The sequence below is a fragment of the Mauremys reevesii genome, linkage group 11, assembly GCF_016161935.1.
Source record: "Mauremys reevesii isolate NIE-2019 linkage group 11, ASM1616193v1, whole genome shotgun sequence".
NCBI classification, from domain to species: Eukaryota; Metazoa; Chordata; order Testudines; family Geoemydidae; genus Mauremys; species Mauremys reevesii.
In genome coordinates this window covers 36,924,507-36,946,120 of record NC_052633.1, presented here as the reverse complement: position 1 = coordinate 36,946,120, position 21,614 = coordinate 36,924,507, and the positions used below count along the sequence as shown (strand labels likewise).

Here is a 21,614-nt window from a genome sequence, read left to right as displayed (position 1 = left end):
GATAAATTTATGCATGGGGTTATATAAGGATGTTGCCTGCAATAGTAGTGGACTGGACTCGAGGACACAGTCCCATGTCTTAAGTCTACTTATCTAGTGATTTGGAAGGTTGCTCTACATTTGTAATGCTTACAGTATACTCCATCTCTTTACACAGAGTTTCATGAGTAAAAATCTTTAGTGTGAAGTGAAGTGAATCTGAACATCTCATGTCATGAGAGTCTGACAAGGTGTGAATAAGCAGAGGAGTTAGAAACAGAATGAGAAGGGATGTGGGTGGTCTCTTGTTCCTACACACTCTCTTTCTCTCTCTCTCTCTCTCTGTAGGGGAATCTTGCTTCACAAATTTAGGAGGAAGGCAATGACTCAGATTAACACAGATGGTCAAGTGTCCACCAGTCAGACTAAAAGAAACCGGCAGAATTTCTATATACAAGGAGCGAGATTCTTTGGTTCACCTGAGTGGCACTTGGTGCAGGCTCCTGGAAAGGATGTGGCCAATGTGGTGTTGAGCCATCTCTACATTCCTCCAACCCTGGAGTGGGCCAGGGAATGTTACACCAAATTTTACACTACTGTGATTGAGGCCCCTCAAGCTGCTCTGATTTATATCCAGCTGCTCTACTGACAATTGTGAATCACCAGATGTCCACTTTCTCCATAGGAACACCCCTTGCATTTGACTTATGCTGGGCCTATGTCACCAGGGGACACCTTGGGACTCTCTGTACACAAGGATAATTCTCTGACTGGCTAGATTCAATGGTGCTTTAGCAGCTTTGCAGCATGGGAGAGGTACAAAGCAGCCATGAGAGGGCCGAGGCCATGGCTTTTATTTCGGTTAAAATTTTGATTTTGATTAAAAAAAATTCCCCAGAAAACTTTAAAAAAAATAAAAATGTGTTTTGAATCCTGTGAAACAGAAAAAACTTTGAATTTTCAACTTCTATCATGATCTTTAAAATTTTTAGACCAACTCTACAAGAGTAATTATGTATTAAATGCCCCAATGGTGTTTTGTGCCCTTCCAGAATGCGGAGAGTGGCTAATTTTAAACCTCTGAAAACCAGAAAGGAAGCATGAAGATAAACGCCAAACCTGCAACACATGACCATAACACATGTATTAGGACTCTACCCTCACAGATGCTACAGCAGGGGTTCTCGATGTTTTTCTTGCTGAGGCCTCCCTCAACATGCTATAAAAACGCCAGGGCCCAGCAAGATTGAGAGGGGACTCTTGGGCACAGGCATAATTTTACTTCTATTATGGGAGGGAAGAACTGGTGGGGCTCAAGCCAGCTCCGCACAGCGTGGTCCAGAGAGAGAACGCCACACACCCCCCCCCGACTCACTTAGGAGGCCACCCAGCCTGTGGGGGGACGCAACCAAAAATATAACTCAAGGGGGGGGACCTCCTGAGTGCTGAAAGCTGCTCAGGGTGCAGGGAGTGGGTAGCTAGGGGCTGTCTATGGGTGAGGGGGGGCTCCCAGTGCAGCTCCCAGCTTTGGGGGGCCCTGGGGCTCTAGGCTCCTGGCTTGGGGAGGGGAGGTTTAAAACAAACAAAAGAAAGTATTTTTTTCGCACAACGCACAGTCAACCTGTGGAACTCCTTGCCAGAGAATGTTGTGAAGACCAAGACTATAACAGGGTTCAGAAAAGAACTAGATAAATTCATGGAGGCTCCCATGCGTTCTCTGGACAATAACAATGCTGAAAAACTGATTGAGATAACATTGGAGAACACTGTAGCAAGCTCTGGTAGGCAAAAGACTTTGTGAGGACATGTATAAAGCTGTACGAAGCCTGGTTGGGGCAGAGAATGTTCCGGATCTAATAACTCTGTCATAGAAAATAAAATGGCAAAGCTGGGAAGAAAGGGGCCTGCATTGTACGTTGCTTGGGAAAGCAGTGGGCCAGCACCCAGGAGGAGGCGCTCAGGAGACAACCCTGTAACATTATTCAAATGTAACAGATTTCATTTCAGGATTGTTTCTATATGATTCTATTTTCTTTCATTCACTTTTATTCTTATCTTTAGAATTTGTGGGAGGAAACAACACTCTGAGTGGCAGCAGCAAGTCATAATTATATTTTTCCCCATATTTAAGGGTCACTTAAATTAACAGAGCAGTTCACACATCTCAGAGCTATTGTTTCATGCTGAATCTATCCCCATGGATTGTTCTGGTTTAGCTGAGAACATTTTATTGAGATCAATGTGTCACTTCACACCTTTCTGTGCCTCCTATGCTACAGATGGATGTGACAAGCCTCCATACACTAGGCTCAGATCTGGACTAGGGACTATGCATCTCCACGCTCCTGACAATCCCTGCATCCAGCTGGTACATGCACGCCTTACAGACCCACCACCTCCCCACTACTCCTCCGTGCATTCCCATGGCAAGAAGGAGAGCTCCAAGCAGCAGAGGATGTGGGTGCGGGGCTCAGAGCAATAGGGATCTTAATGTTGCAGGAGCCTCAAAGCATTGGGGAGGATGGAAGGAATTTTGGAGGAGATGGAGCACGGTCAGAGCAGTAGTAAGGGAGTCTAAGCAGTTGGAGGGAATGTGTGAGTTAGAACAGTACAGAAAAGAGTGGGGTGAAAAGGGGGCGAGAGCTGTGCAGTGGGGGATGTTGGGGGCTTCAGGTCTGTCCCCCCCCAAAAAAACCCACATTCATGAATAAAAAAAATGGTTCCTCACCATCATAGTATCTGAGCATCTCACAATTTTTAATGTGTTTATCCTCTCAACATCCCGGTGAGGTAGGAAAGTGCTGTGATCCCCATTTTACAGTTGGAACTGAGGCACAGAGAGACTAAGTGACTTCCCCAAAGTCACAAAGAAACTTGTAAATTGAAACAGGGAATTGAATTCAGGTCTCCTGAGTTCCATGTCCTAAACCATGTACTATCTTTCCTCTCATACCCCCGCCCCTCCATGTCCCTCCCTTCAAACAAGGTCCCCACTGACTCCATGTTAGTTTCTGCACTGTTGCTGCATCTCTTCCCAGTTCCTTAAACTCTGGGTCCTAATGCTGACATCTGCCTCTCTAAGAGCTTGCTACAGTGTCAGCCAGTGTTATCTCAATCAGTTTTTCAGCATTGTTATTGTCCAGGGAACCCACGGAAGCTTTCACTCTCCTTCCCAGGCCGTCTGCCCAGCCACCCTGGGTTCCTTTCAGAGCCTTTCTGGACTCTGAGCTGCTTTCTCTCACTTGTTCATTGATCTTTATAGGAGCCAGCTATCCCTTATCAGCAGGGACCTAGTTTTTTGTGATTAAAAAACCAAAATTCTCTGATAAAAAACAAACTGTTTTTCCACGTTTAAAATGAAACACTGAACTTAAGTTTCCCTAGCCACAATATATATAGGTATTAGTTGAACATAATGTTTTATTGGTATATTTACTATTTTTAAGCAAGTTCAAAGCCTACCAGTGCCATCAATCATTATAATAAAATTAATAGAATTGCAATTTGTATTTCTTACTTCTGTCTGTTTTCTAGATTTTCAGAAAAAAATTTTTTTTAATGCACTGGAATGATCCAGTCACAGTGCACTGTTTCTTTACTATTTCTTTACTATTGTCAATGGCCCAGCCTCTTGTTTTCATGTCTTTTCATTCAGTTTATGTTCTGCGTTTTCCATGTGTTCTACAATTGTCTGCCTTCGAACATAATCTAAAGCCGCTCTGCATACAGTACAGAAAAGCACATTGCCATCAACATGGAATTTTTTCCTTGCCAAACACAGTGACACCATCTTTAGGGAAGTTTTCACTGTCTTTTCATAACTTTAATTACTCATGTCTGGAGGCTGAAGTGAAATTTGAGATCCATTAAAACCCGAGCACTATACGCCTTTGAGTAACCTCTATATGCTGGAAGCAGTTTACTTGAGTATGTTTAGCTATGTAAATTTTAAGTGCATTCAAAAATCATCCACAAGAGGGGAAGGCTGCATGCATTGACTACATGACACTGGCACTTTCAGTAAAATGTATTTAATAGTTAATATAAGTTTTTATTTTTTCACAAAATGTAAAAACTAAAGATTCTCCGTAAAAATGCAAATTTCGTGTTTTTCCACATTTTTCCATTGCAAACAGATTTCTAGGATCCATGCTCATGAGGCCCAAGAGGACACTGCCTAATTAATTACAGATGGGCTGGACCACTCTCCCTTGAAGGGTCCACCTGTGATACTAGTAGGAAAAGATCAAACTGAATCATGGAGTTAGACATAGAAGGTGAAATCCTAGCTCACTGAAATCAATGGGAGTCTTGTCAAAGGGGGCAGGATTTTGTGCAAAGATGCATCTCACTGGCATTCCTCATTTCTGGTCTGGGAAATGATATTCATAATATAGATCAACAGCTATCAAAGTCACCTCCAGGCTGCAGATGAAGCTGACCATTCATGCTGACGTTGTAGCAATGGCCAAAAAATTAAGTGGTCCCATAAAAAAATTCTGACAGTTTACAGGCAAAATTATCTTTACCTACCAAGGTATGCACAGCAAAATTCCCAAAGCTGAAATAAGAGTAGAATACAGTAGTAACAGTAATAGTAACCACAGTGACAGGGTAAGGATTGGGTTAAACACTAGTAAGCAAAGCCAACAACCACACTTAGTGGAAACATGGGTATACTATGAATATCTTCTAACAGAGAGAAAAAAACTGAAACAAAGAGCAAAACTCTTGCCTGCAGCTGATGGAAAGAATATGCCTGCTGCTTCCTTCCTTCTAGGAAGGAAAATAAATGTTGGCAGCATTAGGAACTCCAAGGGTAGGAAACACAGTGCTGCCAAAAAGGTCTGAAGCACTCATATTCAGCTATGGCATATGAGATAGAGTGTGTGGATTCACTTTCACACATTTTAAAGTGAGAGCAACGAATAGGATAATATGGTATCACTTGCTTCTCTAATGGAAAGCAACATCACAAGCCATTTTCCTTGGTAAAACCAGGATGGTCAAGCGAATGCTTAATCACAGTAAAATGACATCTGATGTACAATGTTTAGATTTCAATGCATAATTCCAAATCCTAATTTCTTTAAATTAAACTACTGCATTTAAAGAGGTCTAAGAGCATTTTCCTGCCATGTTATATCCAACTGACATTACCGCTTACATAAATACAGCCTGGCCATAATTTGAAAACATTCTTTATAACTGGTATATTAAACGTTTTCCCAAGACAGCAGAAAAACGAAATTTCAGTTCATGGGCAGTTTACATCCATTTGTTCTTGTGCCAACGTTATCTGTTAGCTTAAATAGCTCTTCACGCTCCCTGGTATTTACTTCCCATAAGGTATACAGACAGCAATCATATTCTTGGTCAGCCTTCTTTTTGGTAGATTAAGCAAGCTAAGCTCTTCCATCTTCACTCATAAAACAGACACTCCATTCCCCTCATCATCCTAGTAGCTCTTCTTTGCACCTGTTACAATTTAAATTAATCTTTCTTGAACACAGGTGACCAGAATCGTACACAGTATTCCAGATGAGGTCTTCCCAGTGCCTTGTACAATGGAATTAATTCTTTATCTTTACTGGACATGCCTTGCCTGATACCTCCCAAGATCACTTTTTTGCCTTTTTTCACAGCCGCATCACATTGTTGGCTCATAGTCATCCTGGGATCGAGACACACACCCAGGTCTCTCTCCTCTGTCACTTCCAACTGATAATCCCCCAGTTTGTAGCAGAAATTCTTATTGTTACCCCTAAGAGCAAGACTTTGCACTTGGTACTATTGAATTTCATCCCATTCCTATTACTCCAGTCTTCAAGGTCATCCAATCCTCCTCTGTATCTATGATGCCTCCCAACTTGGTATAATCAGGAAATTTCTTTAGCACACTCCTACTTTTTGTCCCAAGGTCATTAACAAAAATGTTGAATAAGACTGGTTCCGAGACCGATCCTTGAGGAACTCCACTAGTAATCTCCCCAAGTCTGATAATTCAGCTTTCAGTCCAACCCATTGCCTTCTCCCCTTCAGCCAATTCCTTATCCACCTTACAATGCGTGTACTGATCCACCTCTTCCCTAATTTAACCAATAATTTCCCATGTGGTTCCATAGCAGATGCTTTACTGAAGTTCAAGTGTATTAGATCTACTGTCCTGCCCTTATCTCAAAAATCAGTTATTTTCTCAAAGAAGAAAATCATGTTAGGCTGTTATGATCTACCTTTGGTAAATCCATATTACATTACATCTCCTTTACCTCTATGAATTTAATTATTCTTTCCTTCACAATTTGTGCTAAAACCTTGCATAATACTGAGGTCAGACTAACAGATCTCTAATTGCCCGGATCATGTTTTTCCCTCTATCTAAAATATAGGTACAACCTGTTACCCTGGGAAAAAAATTACTCATTTTCAAATAAAATAAGCCACACCAAGAATCATCATGCAAGGTGCCCAGCAACCTCAGCACCTGCTGGTCAAAGGCACTGTGCATTTTGTAGGAGCAGGAACAAAATTCAGTGACAGAATCTCTCTCTGCTTAGATCAGCCATTCAAACAAGGCCTGCATCAGTTTGTTTCATTTTGAATTTATTTTTATTACAGGGCAGTGGCTGGAAGGAGTCAGTGAATACCGCTGTATTCACACATGTGAATCAATATAAATGTCAATTCATGTTACTGTTAGAATCATATTACTGCAAAGACAAGTATCTTACCTACAGTCTATTTTTTAAAATGTAAATAAAGTAATTTTTTCTAAGAAAACGCATTCACCCCAGTGTATTATTCCAGGATATCAATATTTCAGCCATATATCTATTTTTGTTGTACAATACGTTTATTAATTGCCATTGTTCTTCCAGATGTCCAGCATGTCCTAAAGACAAACATTTGCTGGATAAGTTTCTTTGTGAAACCTGTGGGTATTTACTGATATTTCACCATATTTTTTTCAGTTTGGTATCCTATATTTGCTCCAGAGGAACTACAATTCATCAGTTTTAACTTTTGTAGAGAACAACAGTAGATTACAAATTTTGGAAGCAAAGTGTCTCTCTGTTTCTTGCTAGAATATTTAGAAATCTGGTATGAGAAGATGGAATGTCTGGAAAACAGTTTGTGTGTGTGTTTGTTTTAAATACCCACTAACCGACTCACTAGTTAATGTATCCAAATAACTCTCTTAAAATTCCTCCTTTTTGGAGGAGTACAATGCAAGAATGACTAACCAAAGAGAGACAGTTTTTTGGGCCAGGAGTTTGTTTGTGATGTGATAACTCATACATCATACTGTTTTCCACTGTGTGTATTATTTTATTCTTACGAGCTCATAAGAACATGGCTAGGCAGAGACTGCAATTCAAAAGTATCCTGTTCTTTAGAGAGCAGGAGTCTCATCAACTTGAATCTATTATCAGTTTGTTTGCAAGAACAAACATGATAAGGACAGAGAAGGATGGAGCAACCTGTACATTGTATGCTTGTGCTGTATGCGTGCTTATGCACAGCAGCAAACAGCATTATTTGTTGGCTTGTCTCACTGAAGAGCTGAGATTATGAAATGGTTGCAGTTCTTGTTATCGAATGGTGATGCTAAAAAAAATCCACAACACGAAGTGGGACAGCTTAAAAAAACAACAGAGGATCAAATTTTGACTCTCAATCTCTCAGTGTCCCTTTAAATATGTACAGTACTTGGAAGAGCTGCATGTCAGGTGTCTCATCAGATATACAGGTCAGAATTAAGGGGAAATCTTGTCTCCTCCTTTGTAGATTTGGAGGGCTCTTTTTCAATAGAAATAGTGACATTTGGCTCCATGGAGTGACAGATTCAGGTTTGGAAAGACCATGTGGGCAATGCATAACCTAGCTTTGTCGAGGCTTCCTATACACTGTGTCTGTATAGAGTGGTTGGAAGTAATGCAAGGGCAAAAACAGAGGTTCCATTGCTAAAAATATTCAGGTCTGGCTGGTGGGTCTCACTGACATGCTTCCTATCTGACTGCCATATTTGGGGTCAGGACGGCACGTACCTCCAGGTCAGACTGGCAGACCATCTAACATCAATACAACAAGTATCCTGGAAAACGTAAGCCCATAATCCATGTTGCTCTCCATTCCCCTCTGTGAAACTTGGGATGCAGGAATCAACATAACTAAGGGCCTAATTCTGCAACCCTTCCTCACACTGCATAGCGCTTGCTCACATGACCAGTCCCATTGAGTAGTGCTTACTATCGGCTTCAATGTGAGTACAGTTTACAGTACTGGACCCAAAGCTACTAAAGAAGTAAAGGGAAAACACTTTACAGTACCTTAGAGTGAAATTAATTAAAACTCAGATTTGCAAGATTTGTTTTCTCTTATCTAATTCAGAATCTTTTCAGCTGTACAGTCATAATGAGAAAAACCATGTGTGACCACTGATATGGAAAAGCTGGTGCTGATCTAAAAACACATTGGCCTGCTTTTAATATGAGCAGTCTTACTGAAGGATTACTCGTGTGCTTAAAGTTAAGCATATGCTTAAATGTTTTCCTGGATCTTGGCCATACTCAGTTAAACTATGTAGAGCTGAAGAGTCAATTCATTTCACATACTATCTCTGAGAACAATAAAATGACAAAGCTAAAAAATTGTAAAAGATACTATAAAGTCATTCTGTAACTATTTCAGTTAGGAAACAATCAGATTGAGTTTTCATAGCTGTATAGAAGTGGTGGCATTCATTCACACCCAGTTGGCACATAACTGTTCAAGGATAGACACTAGTTCACAGGCCAGATTAGGCTGGCACACAGGCGGTATGAGTAATATCATGATTCACTGGAGGACAGCCAGTTACTCTCCTACAACAGGTCACCAATCTTGATACAAGGTTGGGTTTAGTCACATGGGTTCACAGAGGAACTTTCTAATTCTTCTCCACTTCCATTTTCAATATCCAGATGTGGCATCTACGGACACAACCGAAGGGCAGTGGGAAAAGAGAGGAGGAGGGAAAATCTAAAACCAATCGTCCATAGACAGTTATACCAGTATTTCAAATCCAAGACATTAATCTCTCACTGAAAGATTTAAAGTACTGTACTTTGAAGATACTGAACAGTAACCCCGCCACAAAAATACATCATTAAATGGTCACTATTACAAAAAATTCTATAAAGGAATTAAATAATAGTTCATCTTAACACCATAATGAGATATTAACAAATATTCTATAACTTTTAAAATAAAATAGTAATTACCAACCTTAATGCCAAAGTGTAGGTTCCTGGTTGCCGTTGGCTTTCACGAATGAGATAACTTCCCTCTGCAACACTTAATAACTGGTCGGCTTCTTCTCTTGAGATCATACCATGGAATCTAACAAACAAAACTCATTTTTATTAGCAATCAAAGCTGTTTCAAAACACACTGTTTTTCAATTTTAGACCACACCTTTGTTTGATTTTAAGGAAAAACAAAAACAAAAACAAAAAAGTGGCTTTTTAGAAGAAGCTTCCATAAAAACTACAGTAATTAGCAGGAACCTATTCATTATGTTAATTTCTCTCTCTGCTTGGCATTTGGCCAGCATGATTATTTGCGGCTGGTAGGCTTTAGTTGTCAAAATCACTTAACAGACAGCATGGGAAGAACACTCATTACAGAACAAGCGCATTCTTTTCATAACATGGATATCTTACATTAGTTTAATGGACAAATATCCATGTTTCCCATTAGCTTAATATTCTATGCTAGGGGTACTCACACTTGCCAATACTGAGGGACAGTCTGCTAGTTTGCCAGGGGCTCAAGGGATCCATTTAATCTGACTATTAATCTGCATAACAAAGTGCAAAATTTACATGCACTGATACCAAAATAAACACAAACATACAATTTGCTTTCATTCTCCGTGCTAAACAGAACAATCGTTGCTTAATGCAGTGAAATAGAGGACAAATAAATACAAATGATAATGTGCATTTTTATAGCAAATGGCATTTCAAATGGCCCCAAAGAGATTTTTACACACACATACACTCACTGCAGCACCATCACCTTTGGGGTGAACCAACCAACCACATGAAGCACAGCAGCACTATATTTTCCTAGATAATGCTGAACTGAAGAATACCGTATCCAACTGAAACTGCAGGGGTTATGTGAGGTGGGCAAAATGCCATACCCACATTAGAGTTTGCAGGAAAGCAAGAGTAGTGTGATTAAGTGGAGGAAAGTTCTTTGCTGTACATGCCGAATGAGCAGACTGGCAGAAACAGGGCAGAGCACAATTTCACAGTGATCACTCAAGATGTACCCATCAAAATGGAATGCATAACCTTGGCAAGGTCCCACACCCAGCATGCTGAACAGCCAAGAGGGCAGGCTATTGCAGAGTCACCACTTTGCAAATTAGAAGTGTTAGCACAGCTAATCCCACATGCCTGTGCTTTAAACACACAGAGGCGATGAAAAGGCCATGAGGTGCACTTGCGGCACCTTTATTCAACACTGACCATGAACTAAACCCACTCACATTAGACTCAGTGATTCACAGCAGCACATTACTTACTCTCTTCCATAATATTTGGGTCTGTTCTCTACCTATTGAAAAAACAAACAACATTTTAAATATTTTACTTTCAGAAAAGATGGCACATAATGAACACCTTGTATATAACAACTTTTTAAAAAACAGGAGAGAACATATAGCATATCTGAAGGGAAAGGACAAGAATCACTCAGCACTACAGTACTTTTCCAGTGGGTATAGTGTAAGAAGAGACACTGAAAGGTCCAACAATCTAAACACAAGCTGAGGAAGCAGCCTATTTAAATGCTAAAACGGAGAGTGTCTCTTGAAACCACGCGCATGCTGATGCTTTTCTAAGCCACATTAGTAACGTTGTCCAACTACTATATGCCCAAATTGAATTTTTTTTTAAATGATACGTGCCATTTTTTTCTTGGTATAAGTACGTGTGATAATCTAGAAACACATTTTTTAAAAATCTTCAATTTATAAGTCATCTTCCTCTTCTAAAGTTGCTAGAAGTGTTGCTGTGTACTGTTAAACCACTGCCATATTTCATCTGAGAGGTGGTTACATTTCAGTGGTAAATGAAATGTTATTATACACATCTTGCAGTTCTTGTGCACCCAAAACTTTCATATTTGTGTATTAAAATAGCACTTAGAGGCCCCACCAATTTTTGTACTAGTTGCAAATAGTACGAAACAGTCCCTGCCCCAAACAGCTGACGATCTAAATGTGCACACAGACAAAGGGTGGCAGAAAAGGAGTATCATTAGCCCCATTTTACAGACAAGGCACTGAGAAAAGCAATTTACCTGGGATGCCTGTTGCAGAGTTGGGAAATTGAACCCAGCTCTCTCAGGCCTGGTCTACACTAGGCGTTTAAATCGGTTTTAGGAGCGTAAAACCGATTTAACGCCACAACCGTCCACACTAGGAGGCACCTTATATCGATTTTAATGGCTCTTTAAACCGGTTTCTGTACTCCTCCCTAACGAGAGGAGTAACGCCAGTATCGGTATTAATATATCGGATTAGGGTTAGTGTGGACGCTGATCGACGGTATTGGCCTCCGGGAGCTATCCCACAGTGCACCAGTGACCGCTCTGGACCGCAATCTGAACTCGGATGCAGTGGTCAGGTAAACAGGAAAAGCCCCGCGAACTTTTGAATATTTCCTGTTTGCCCAGCGTGGAGCTCCGATCAGCACGGGTGGCGATGCAGTCCGAAATCAAACTAAAAAAAGAGCTCCCGCATGGACCATGCAGATGTGATCGCTGTAAGGGCAGGCAAATCCGTTCTATCAGCGCTCCGTTACAGAAGATGAAATTCAGAATCCTTTTTTAAAAATCTCCAGACAGACGCCATAGCAGGGACTCAGCGCACTGCAGCGTGACAAGCGTAACGGAAAGCCAAAGAATCAAATGGATGCTCATGGACTGGAGGACTGAAGCTATCCCACAGTTCCTGCAGCCTCCGAAAATTATTTGCATTCTTGGCTGAGCTCCAAATGCTTCTAGGGTCAAACACAGTGTCCGCGGGTCAGGGCATAGCTTGGCAATCTACTCACCCACCCTCCACCCACTCCCAGAAGCGAAAGGTAAAACAATCCTCTGACTCTTTTACATGTCACCCTATCTTTACTGAATGCTGCAGATAGACGCGATAGTGCAGCACTCAACACCAACATCCTTGCTCCCCCCCCCCCGCCATGGGCGGCTGATGGTACAATATGATGGAAATCCATCCTCATCATCAGCATCAGCTGATCGTGCAAAAAGCTGGAAATCCATCCTCATGATCAGCCTCAGCTGATGGTACAAAAGGACTGGTAACCGTCCTCGTCATCAGCCTATTGGCCCTAATTTTTTCTGGTGGATGGATGGTGCAATATGGCTGGTAACCATCCTCATCATAGCAACAGGGGGCTGAGCTCCATCAGCCCCCACCCTTCATGTGTAAAGAAAAGATTCAGTTGCCCCTGGACTAGCAGTGGGATGCTGGGCTTCTCTCCTACACACTGCTTAATGTCCTGTCTGGACTATCATAGCAGCTGGAGGCTGCCTTCCACTCATTTCTCACTAACAAGTCAGTGTGTCTTATTCCTGCATTCTTTATTAATTCATCACACAAGTGAGGGGACAATGCTACGGTAGCCAAGAAAGGCTGGGGGAAGAACGGAATCAACAGGTGGGGTTGTTACAGGAGCACCCCTGTGAATAGCATACAGATAATTTCTGCAGGCTCTGACACAGAGCAGCTGTGCTCTCTGGTTCTATGATACGGTGGTTCTCTAGCACACTTGCCTATATTAGGCAGCACTGATTCTATTTTTAGATACCAAAAAGGAGGGATTGACTCAGGAGTCATTCCCAATTTTGCTTTTGCGCCCCTGGCTGATCGGCCAGGGCACTTATGACAGCAGCTAATGGTACAAAAGCGATGGAAGGTGCAATATGGCTAGTAACCAATCTTGGCTTTTGCGCCCCTGGCTGATTGGCCGGGGCACTAGCAGCAAATGGTACAAAAGGACTGGTAGCCATGATCATCCTCAGTTCCAATTTATGGAAGGGTTTGGATGGTGCAATATGGCTAGTAACCATCTCTGCTGTCATGCAAAAGCAAAAGCATGCTTCTGTGTAGCGCTGCTGAATCGCCTCTGTGAGCGGCATCTAGTACACATACGGTGAGAGTCACAAACGGCAAAACAAGCTCCATGATTGCCATGCTATGGCATCTGCCAGGGCAATCCAGGGGAAAAAGTCGCGAAATGCTTGTCTGCCGTTGCTTTCCCAGACGAAGGAGTGACTGACGACATTTACCCAGAACCACCCGCGACAATGATTTTTGCCCCATCAGGCACTGGGATCTCAACCCGGAAGTTCCAAGGGGCGGGGGAGGCTGCGGGAACTATGGGATAGCTAGGGAATAGCTACCCACAGTGCAACGCTCCAGAAATCGACGCTAGCCACGGACCATGGACGCACACCACCGATTTAATGTGCTTAGTATGGCCGCGCTCCACCCGATTTTATAAAATCTGTTTTACAAAACCGGTTTATGCAAATTCGGAATAATCCCGTAGTGTAGACGTACCCCCACATCCCAATGCAGTGCCTTAACCCCATCATTCCTCTGACTATGGAACTGGGAAATCTTTTGGGCTTTGAATTCAACAGTTATGCAACCTTAACCATTGCAGTCATTGATGATCCACCTATAATCAAGTGTAAAACATTCACAGTTTATTTCCGCTTCAGTTTCATCCTCACATCTTTTCAGGGAAATGTCAAGCAAACTAAAATAAATATTTCGCCCTTGCTGTTGAGATGGCATTTAAATGGGATCTTTAAAAGTCTGAGATGTCAAAAATTAAATATGATACAGAGTCTAGCAACAACAATCCTTCCTTAGTCACAGGAAATAAAGAGCAATTCTGATGGTTGATCAATTTAGAAAATCAGTGTTCATTATTGAAGTGATCAATAACGTTTTAAAGTGTGCATTTTCCTTTATAATCATTGGTGCATATATATTAATTTAGATGTAGAATACAACTTATAATAGAAGAAACAGGAGTTGACTTATGTAACCACAGCCTTGCAACTTGCTTTATACTTCTGACTAGATTACAACAGAAAGCCTATATTACCAGAGAAGCAAAATTAAGCCCCTATTCTGCAAAGACATGCTTGACTTTAGTCATGCAAGTAGTCCCATTGTTCTGAGTTGGACTACTCACATGCCTAAAGGCAAACACATGCATAAAACTTTGTAGGATCAGGTCCTAATTTCCCTCCTCCTGCCAAGCAAACCACTTCATTTTATACATTAGAAACAATATGAAAGTAGACAAGATGAAAGCATTAAACACACACACACTGCAATACTGTGCATAAAAACTGTGTATAAGTAACTTTAAAAAACTTAGATGCCTGTCATGGGATTAATGGCCAATATGGCACTCCAAGAAAATATCCAAATCACAATAAAATCTGAGTGTGCAAACAAGATGAGAATGTGAAGTGGCAGAAGATTAGAGCAAACTGTGAAAGAAAAACTCAGCTAGAGAGTAACTACAGGCACTCAGAACGGGTGTGGGACTTGACTTTTCTGGATGATACATTAAAAGGAGAAATTACCATTTCTCTGAACCTGGGCCTGGCTGCCCTCACTCCTTCAGACTGTCACATCCACTTTTCTTCAATTAGACTGCAAGCTCTTTGGACAGGGGCTACCTTTCACTGTGTGTTTGTACAGCATCTAGCACAATGGGAACCCATTCAGGATTGGAGATAAACTGAGCCCACCTAATTTACATGCCTGTTTCTTTATAACCTCCCATGTTGTCTCCTTACCCCATTCTATTGTATTTTTTGTGGTTGTTTATTTTGAACGTATTCACATGGGGCCTGACCCAACTCCCACTGAAATCAAAGGAAGTCTTTCTATTGACTTTAGCAGCACCTGGATTGTGCCTTTAGAATAGAGTTGATTTGTATGCATTACTGTAGGCCAAGTCATAGAATCATAGAATATCAGAGTTGGAAGGGACCTCAGGAGGTCATCTAGTCCAACCCCCTGCTCAAAGCAGGACCAATCCCCAGACAGATTTTTGTCCCAATCCCTAAATGGCCCCCTCAAGGACTGAACTCACAACCGTGGGTTTAGCAGGCCAATGCTCAAACCACTGAGCTATCCCTCCCCCTCTGTGTATATAACACAGGTCAGAATATTATATGCCTCTTATTTTCTGCAATGTTTTCTATGAGTATTATCATAAAGGTTTCCCCATAGGCATATCTCTTTAGTCAGCACCTAGCATTTTTCATAATTTAGTTGTTGATATTGCCATTAAATGCATCAGAACTGGAAGCACTGTTTGACCTTGCCATGATCTTTTGCAAAGTTTCTTTTGATACCACAAAGTTTCTGCAACACTATTTTCTCTGAGTCACCACGTATGTCATCCTGGTCAATACAGATCCAGAGAGCGCTAAAGTTAGCTGTCAAAGTAACTATACAGATTTGGTAAGTTTAACCCTCCTTTTTGCTTTCCATTATGGAGTTTCATAATGCTTATTTTCACTCCTCATGTAAGGAAGCAAAATCATGCCTTCCAAGATTGGAGCCACTTACTGTCCGAGATGAAATATGGATATTGCCATAATAAAATGAAGCAGCTGAGGGAGAATGATCATTTTAATTAAATCTATTCTTGCTGGAAAGGTCAGTTCAGCTGTGCCCCATCTCCGCATAATGTCTTTTGCTTTTTGCAGTATTTGGGGGCCACTAAAATTGAAAATTTTATTTAACATGAGGCATAAGATGTGTCCCCAACTGCTTCATTTTTTATTGCATCCAAGTAAATGTCAGTGTAAATTTCCTTGAGTTTCAGAATTTTTTGAGAGTAGTTTGTAAATTGCCTTATTTCAATAATCATAGTGATGGTTTGTACAGGGTTCATAAAAGTCGATTCTTGTATTAGCAAAGACTTTTTATGTCAGTTCTATATCTAGGCAAAAACTTTCAGCCAAAAATTTTTTTCCTCCAAAAAATGCAGCTTTGGGAAGACAAACATTCTGCGAATACATGTCCATTTTGACAATTTCAAATAGTCAAAAATGAAAAAAAAAGAAAACTTCAGAAATGTTTAAATGAATCATATAATCAAAAAGAAACATTTCGGTGTCTTGGGCTATATTACCAAGAGGATTTCAGCATGATGGGGATGCTCTGGAGCAGGGACTTGAACCAAGGTCTCCTGCATCTTAGGTGAGTGTTCTGGGTGATGGGGTATGCCGGTGTTGGGGGTTTCTCAATGTTTTCTGTTGAAGGTGTCCCACTTTGTATAACTAATTAAATATTCACTGAAGCAGAGACTGGAATCCAGGTGTCCCCCACAGAGGTAAGTGGCCTAACCACCAGGCTACAGGGGATTCCGGGATAGATCTCTCCCAGTCTCTCCTATTGAAGCTGTTCCACTTTCTATAAAACACTCAAATAGTCATTGGGCCAGAAAGAGAATGTGAGAATGACATGATAGGTTCTACGCCCAAAACGAAATGCCTTTTTCAGTGTGCTGGAAATTCTGGACTTTTTTTTTTCTTGTTTGACCCAAACAGAATTTATTTTATTTTATTTTTTTGAACTGCCAGTGATCTGAAAAATCAGTTATTCACACAGTTCTAAATAGTACCGGGAAAAAAAAAAGTCAGCCTTTACCCACAGTTACTACACTGTAGTATGAAAGATAGCACACTTTCCCCTGTACTTACAATGGAAAATAACAGTGGTACCCATGTGGTATTTGTCATCAGTTATTATTGTTTGTACTGTAGTAGTGCCCAGAGAGTCCAGGAAGGATTTAGGCCCCACTGTGCTAGGCACTGAACACACAAGTCACTCTGGTCCTGCTCTGGTTTTGTTTCTATTTTTTCCCCTAAACTTTGGTGTATGGCTAATAAAACTGAAGTGGGTGAATGGATAAATGGTGTAGACATGGCATGTGCCTCACACTTGATTGTGTCATTCTGAAATGTCCTCGGTGTCTTGGGAAGTCACCCAAGGTGAATCTCGTTCATATGAACTCGTCTTTGAGATCAAATTTAACAAGTTACATTAAATACCCCCATTCAGTGTGATCAAATGCTTCTTAGCTACCCACAGAGGCTGCTTTGACAAGGGTATTTAGAGATGCTGCTCAATCAGGCTTGTTAGCAATTAGCACAAGATTAGGATGGAGTCTTACTATGAGGCGAAAAAGGGCAGTAATTTTAATTAACTCAATCATTTGGCTGGCTTGATAGCCTTTCACATATGATTATTTTAAATTCATTGTGAGGTGCCCTGCTGTGACAGCAAGTGGTGCCCTGAAGACAGATTCTAACTATACATATATATTCATGCACACACACGTGCACACACACACAGCCCAGAGAGGCAACCACAATATGCTTTGGACAATGCACCCAAATTTTATATTATAATCACAGTATGAATCTGATGTAGAATTCAAAGATCCTTAAGTATTTACAGCACTAACCCTCAATGCTATTTTTCCACTCAAAAGACCTCAGCTGTGCTACACCATCACATGACCAAAAAACAAGGGCTGATTCTCCAGTCCTTTATCCTGGCATTACCCCAGTGTAACCCCATTGACCTCAGCAGAGTTACAATGGATAGTCGAAGTATTTTAGAACCATTTTCAAGTTACTGGGTTATTTGCTGGTAATGTCTCTCTACATTATCTCTTGTAGCAGCATGTGCCTTTGCACCTTGAACAAACATTATTTATGGTGTGATTTCCAATTACTCTTTGCCAAGTACTTTTTTCTTTAATTGTCCTGCTTATTTCAACAAGAGGAATAACACAATTAATACCATACCAAATTACGTATTACTCCCTCCCCCTAACCTCTGATAGTCTTTGGACTGGGATTCTCTTCCTAATATTTATAAAATTACTTATAAAGCAGAACTATTCAATTACTTAGAAGATTCTGCTCCCCCCCCCGCCTCACTCATGGCTGCTAATAGAAACCCAGCTGAGAAAGAGCAGATCAAAGCTCAGCACTAGCAGGAAGAGCTTAGAACACAGAGAAAGGTTAAACACGTTTCTACTCAATGAATATATTTTCACTTCAACTTTGGTTCAGCTGCACAGTATGTTCAGTACTTGTAATGAAAAACATTGTTATGGGCAAGACACTGAACTCAACTCCCCCGCCTCCAAAAAAGGCAAATAATACACATTGATGCTACATTATAATTATTTCAATTTTACTTTTATGATGTAAAAATATCCTTCAAAATGGTCATAGTTTTGACCTTATTTAAGAAATAGGATTTTTAAAATGGAACATTTCTGTTTTTAAAAAATACCTAAGCCCCTTCATTTTCAGTTTAAACCAATTTTTACTGGAAAATTCCCAGGTTTTACAAAGAGTATTATTCCTTTTTTCTCCCCAATTCTCCCCCTACTTTTGTATCACTCAAATATATAAAAATAACTTGTTTTATTAGGAAAATACAATCACTGCATGAGATATATGTATTACAACAATACATTACAGTCTGTGTGTATATGCAAAGCTGCCTGTTGAAATAAGGCTGTGTTAGTCTAGAAGATACACACAATAAACAAAAGGCACGCAGGCAAGCTCTGAAGTGCGTTGCACCTCTGAACATACTGATGAATCTCACGCCCACCATGTATGCATTTCAAACTGTTAGCAGATGATGGATTAAAGATTTGACACACTAAAATTGGAAGAAAATGAAACTCTGTATCAGAATACGTTTCAGAACATAAGGAAGTATTTGAAAGTTTAAAAAAAGAACAGGAGAAAAGGATAGAATTGAGTGTATGTGCTGCAAATGGTGTGGCCCAATTATTAAACATAAATGCTTATGGGCTAATAGTTCTAAGCGTACAACAGTAAACTGTTTTTTCAAATGAAAAGTTTTATTTGGGGATCAGAGATGTATTGTTTTTTTAAACTCAGAGCTGGCACTGTGATTTGAGTTCTGCTTTAGTTCTACAGCAAACCACATTGATTAACGGAATTCAGAGCATTAATCTACTGAATACTCCCCCCCTCCCCATCTTTCCAGCCACCAAAATAAACCCCGATATTCATCCAGAAAAATTATTAAATAGTTTTTTGCACTGATTTTCACCTGTTTTTGTTGTGGTAATAAATACTGATAAATTCCCAGGAAAAATTAAATAAAATAAAAACTGAAAATGAAGGGCCCTAAAAATACCTTAAACTTAGCAGCTATCTATGTGCAACAAATTGTATCCTGCACAAATCTGTTTTGTTCAACTCTCAATTCCCACATGATTCCTAAAAATTGCAGCTATGCATTTCTTATCCCATATTAAAATCAAGACCATGTTCTACTCTACAGTTTACGTTTTGGGACAAAACCATTCTAGAGTTACACTAGCTTCTTTGTCCCTCCTGTGTGAAGTACTTAGTCAAGTTTGGTCTTATGAATGTTCACAAGTGATCGTACAAACACTCGTCTCTGTTGAGCCTGACAGGATTAAACCTGGAGACCTTTCTAGGTACTATATAGTAAACCTACATACCCTCTAGAGCTTGGATCACTAATTCAGGGTAAGCACTGCTCAGTTCCAGACTATTTCTTCCTAAAATAACCACAACTTGCAATTTGCCACCTGTACAAAAGCTTATACAATTTTAAAACTAATTTGTAAACTCAATGATACTGCGGCAATACACATACATCTTGGGATGAGAAAATTAAGTAAAGGTAAATTGTAATTGAAGTGGCAGCATCTGGATGCCTGAAGATCTCCCCAGTATGAATTGGCCTGATCTTGTCTAATTTTAAAAATAATGCAAGTGTGGATCTGATTAGAATTTGAATGAATGACCAGCTGGTGTTCTAGGCTTGTTCCATTACTGCAATTGAAACAGATGCTCAAAATGTTTATCTATAGTATATGACTTTATATCTTTTATGTCTTGTCTTGGCAGTCTAGTGGTATTGCTAATATTATAAATGAGATCTTCGCATGACTCCTGTTCGTGATCTCTCATTTCCCAGGACATTAATGATTAACACAAACACCAGCCTGCAGCCAAATTGGCATGGGCTGTGCTCCTGACAGATCTATTAAGCTAAACAAGGTAGAACTCCTCTATAGGTAACTCTCCACTGTGGGGGAAAAAAGTCCATGAAGCATATATGTTGTGCACCAAACTGCAGCCATTATTTTATTTACTATAAGGCCTCTCCATGCAGTTCTGGTTGCCCTATTCCTGCATACTTTGTATTTCTATTTATTTAAGAGAGAAAGCTTATCCTGAAAGCTATACATATCAATAGTAAAGTTGAGACTCTGAATTCACAAAAATTAGGACATGTGTCGATCAGGTTCCCATACTGTCAAGTTACCTGAGTGGCACCCATTATCACAGTATCCATATGCATTACGATATGGTCTTTTGTTACATCAACAGACAATGCCAGGAAAGGTAAGATACAGCTCATCAAAATAAATAAATGTTAACAGTCTACGCTATTAGCCTGCCAAGAGTGCTTTATAGTCTTAAAATGTATATACACTGGATGCATTTCACCCACCACTGAAACACAGGAACCTTTGGGGAGGAAAGCAGCAGTTATTTCTTGACACCTAGCAACAGTACACAACAGTTTAGGGCAATGTAGCAGTGAAGACCCACCACCGCGGTGCCTCCTGCTGGTCGTGCTGGGAATTTGCTCTCTCGGACCACCAGGGCACCTTTTACTAGCAGTGCCTCACGCGCAATCCCTTCCACTTCCTCCTCCGTCTCCACCATCTGGACCCGTGTCGCTCCTGGACCTCATTGTCCTCTTTGGGACATGGCCCTCCAGCTGTGCCCCAGCCCGTTGTCTCCCCCCTTTCGGAGGACAGGCAGTCCTCAGTCCTTCCACTAGCCTCAACGGCCAACTGCAGTTTCTAGTCTAGTCCCTGGCTTCAGGGGCAAACTGCAGTCTGGATTTAGGCCACTCTCCTCATTGGCAAGTAGGGGTAAAGAGCGGGAGAGACCCAGGCCCACCCACTACTCTGGGTCCCGGCTTAGGGACCCTATAGCTGGCAGCCACTTACTGCCCCTCCTCCTATTCCTGCTGACTACATTCCTTGGGCCTCTTCCCCCGTAGCCCTAGCACCTTCCCTTCCCTTTCTTCAGGGCCTCAGTCTGCCCGTGGTCAGCCAAGAGCTCCTCTATTGCTCCGCTACCCTGCCCAGCACTGCAATATCTCCGGTGCGCCTCAGCAGACAGTTCTTCCCCTTTGTCTTCCAGGAAGAGTCTTTGCTCTGTTGAGCAGCCTTTTATATATGGGCTGCTCCAGCAAGCCTTTTCTTGATTGGCTCTCCCCATGAGCCTTTTCCTGACTGGCTGAGTTCTGCAAAGCCTCTCCAAGGCTGCCTTAACCCTTCTCCTGCCTGTGTGGGGCAGCCGCCCCCCACAGGCAGGGAATAAAAAAGCACTATACCCAAATGAATGTGTGTCATTTTGAGTGATATCACAAAAAATCCTATTGTGCTGAATACATGGAAAGGAAAAAT

At 41.0% G+C, this 21,614-nt stretch overlaps 1 protein-coding gene across 3 annotated transcripts in view; it reads right to left on the bottom strand.

Moving 5' to 3' along the window:
* Window positions 1–21,614, bottom strand: part of CHN1 (chimerin 1) — a 145,020-nt gene that overhangs the window by 90,240 nt on the left and 33,166 nt on the right. For all 3 annotated transcript variants that reach the window (XM_039495872.1, XM_039495871.1, XM_039495874.1), the window contains exons 5-6: window positions 10,556–10,587; window positions 9,247–9,360 (exon numbers count right to left, since the gene is read on the bottom strand). In XM_039495872.1, coding sequence (XP_039351806.1) covers window positions 9,247–9,360; window positions 10,556–10,587 — 146 coding nt within the window. The remainder of the gene's footprint in view (window positions 1–9,246; window positions 9,361–10,555; window positions 10,588–21,614) is intronic.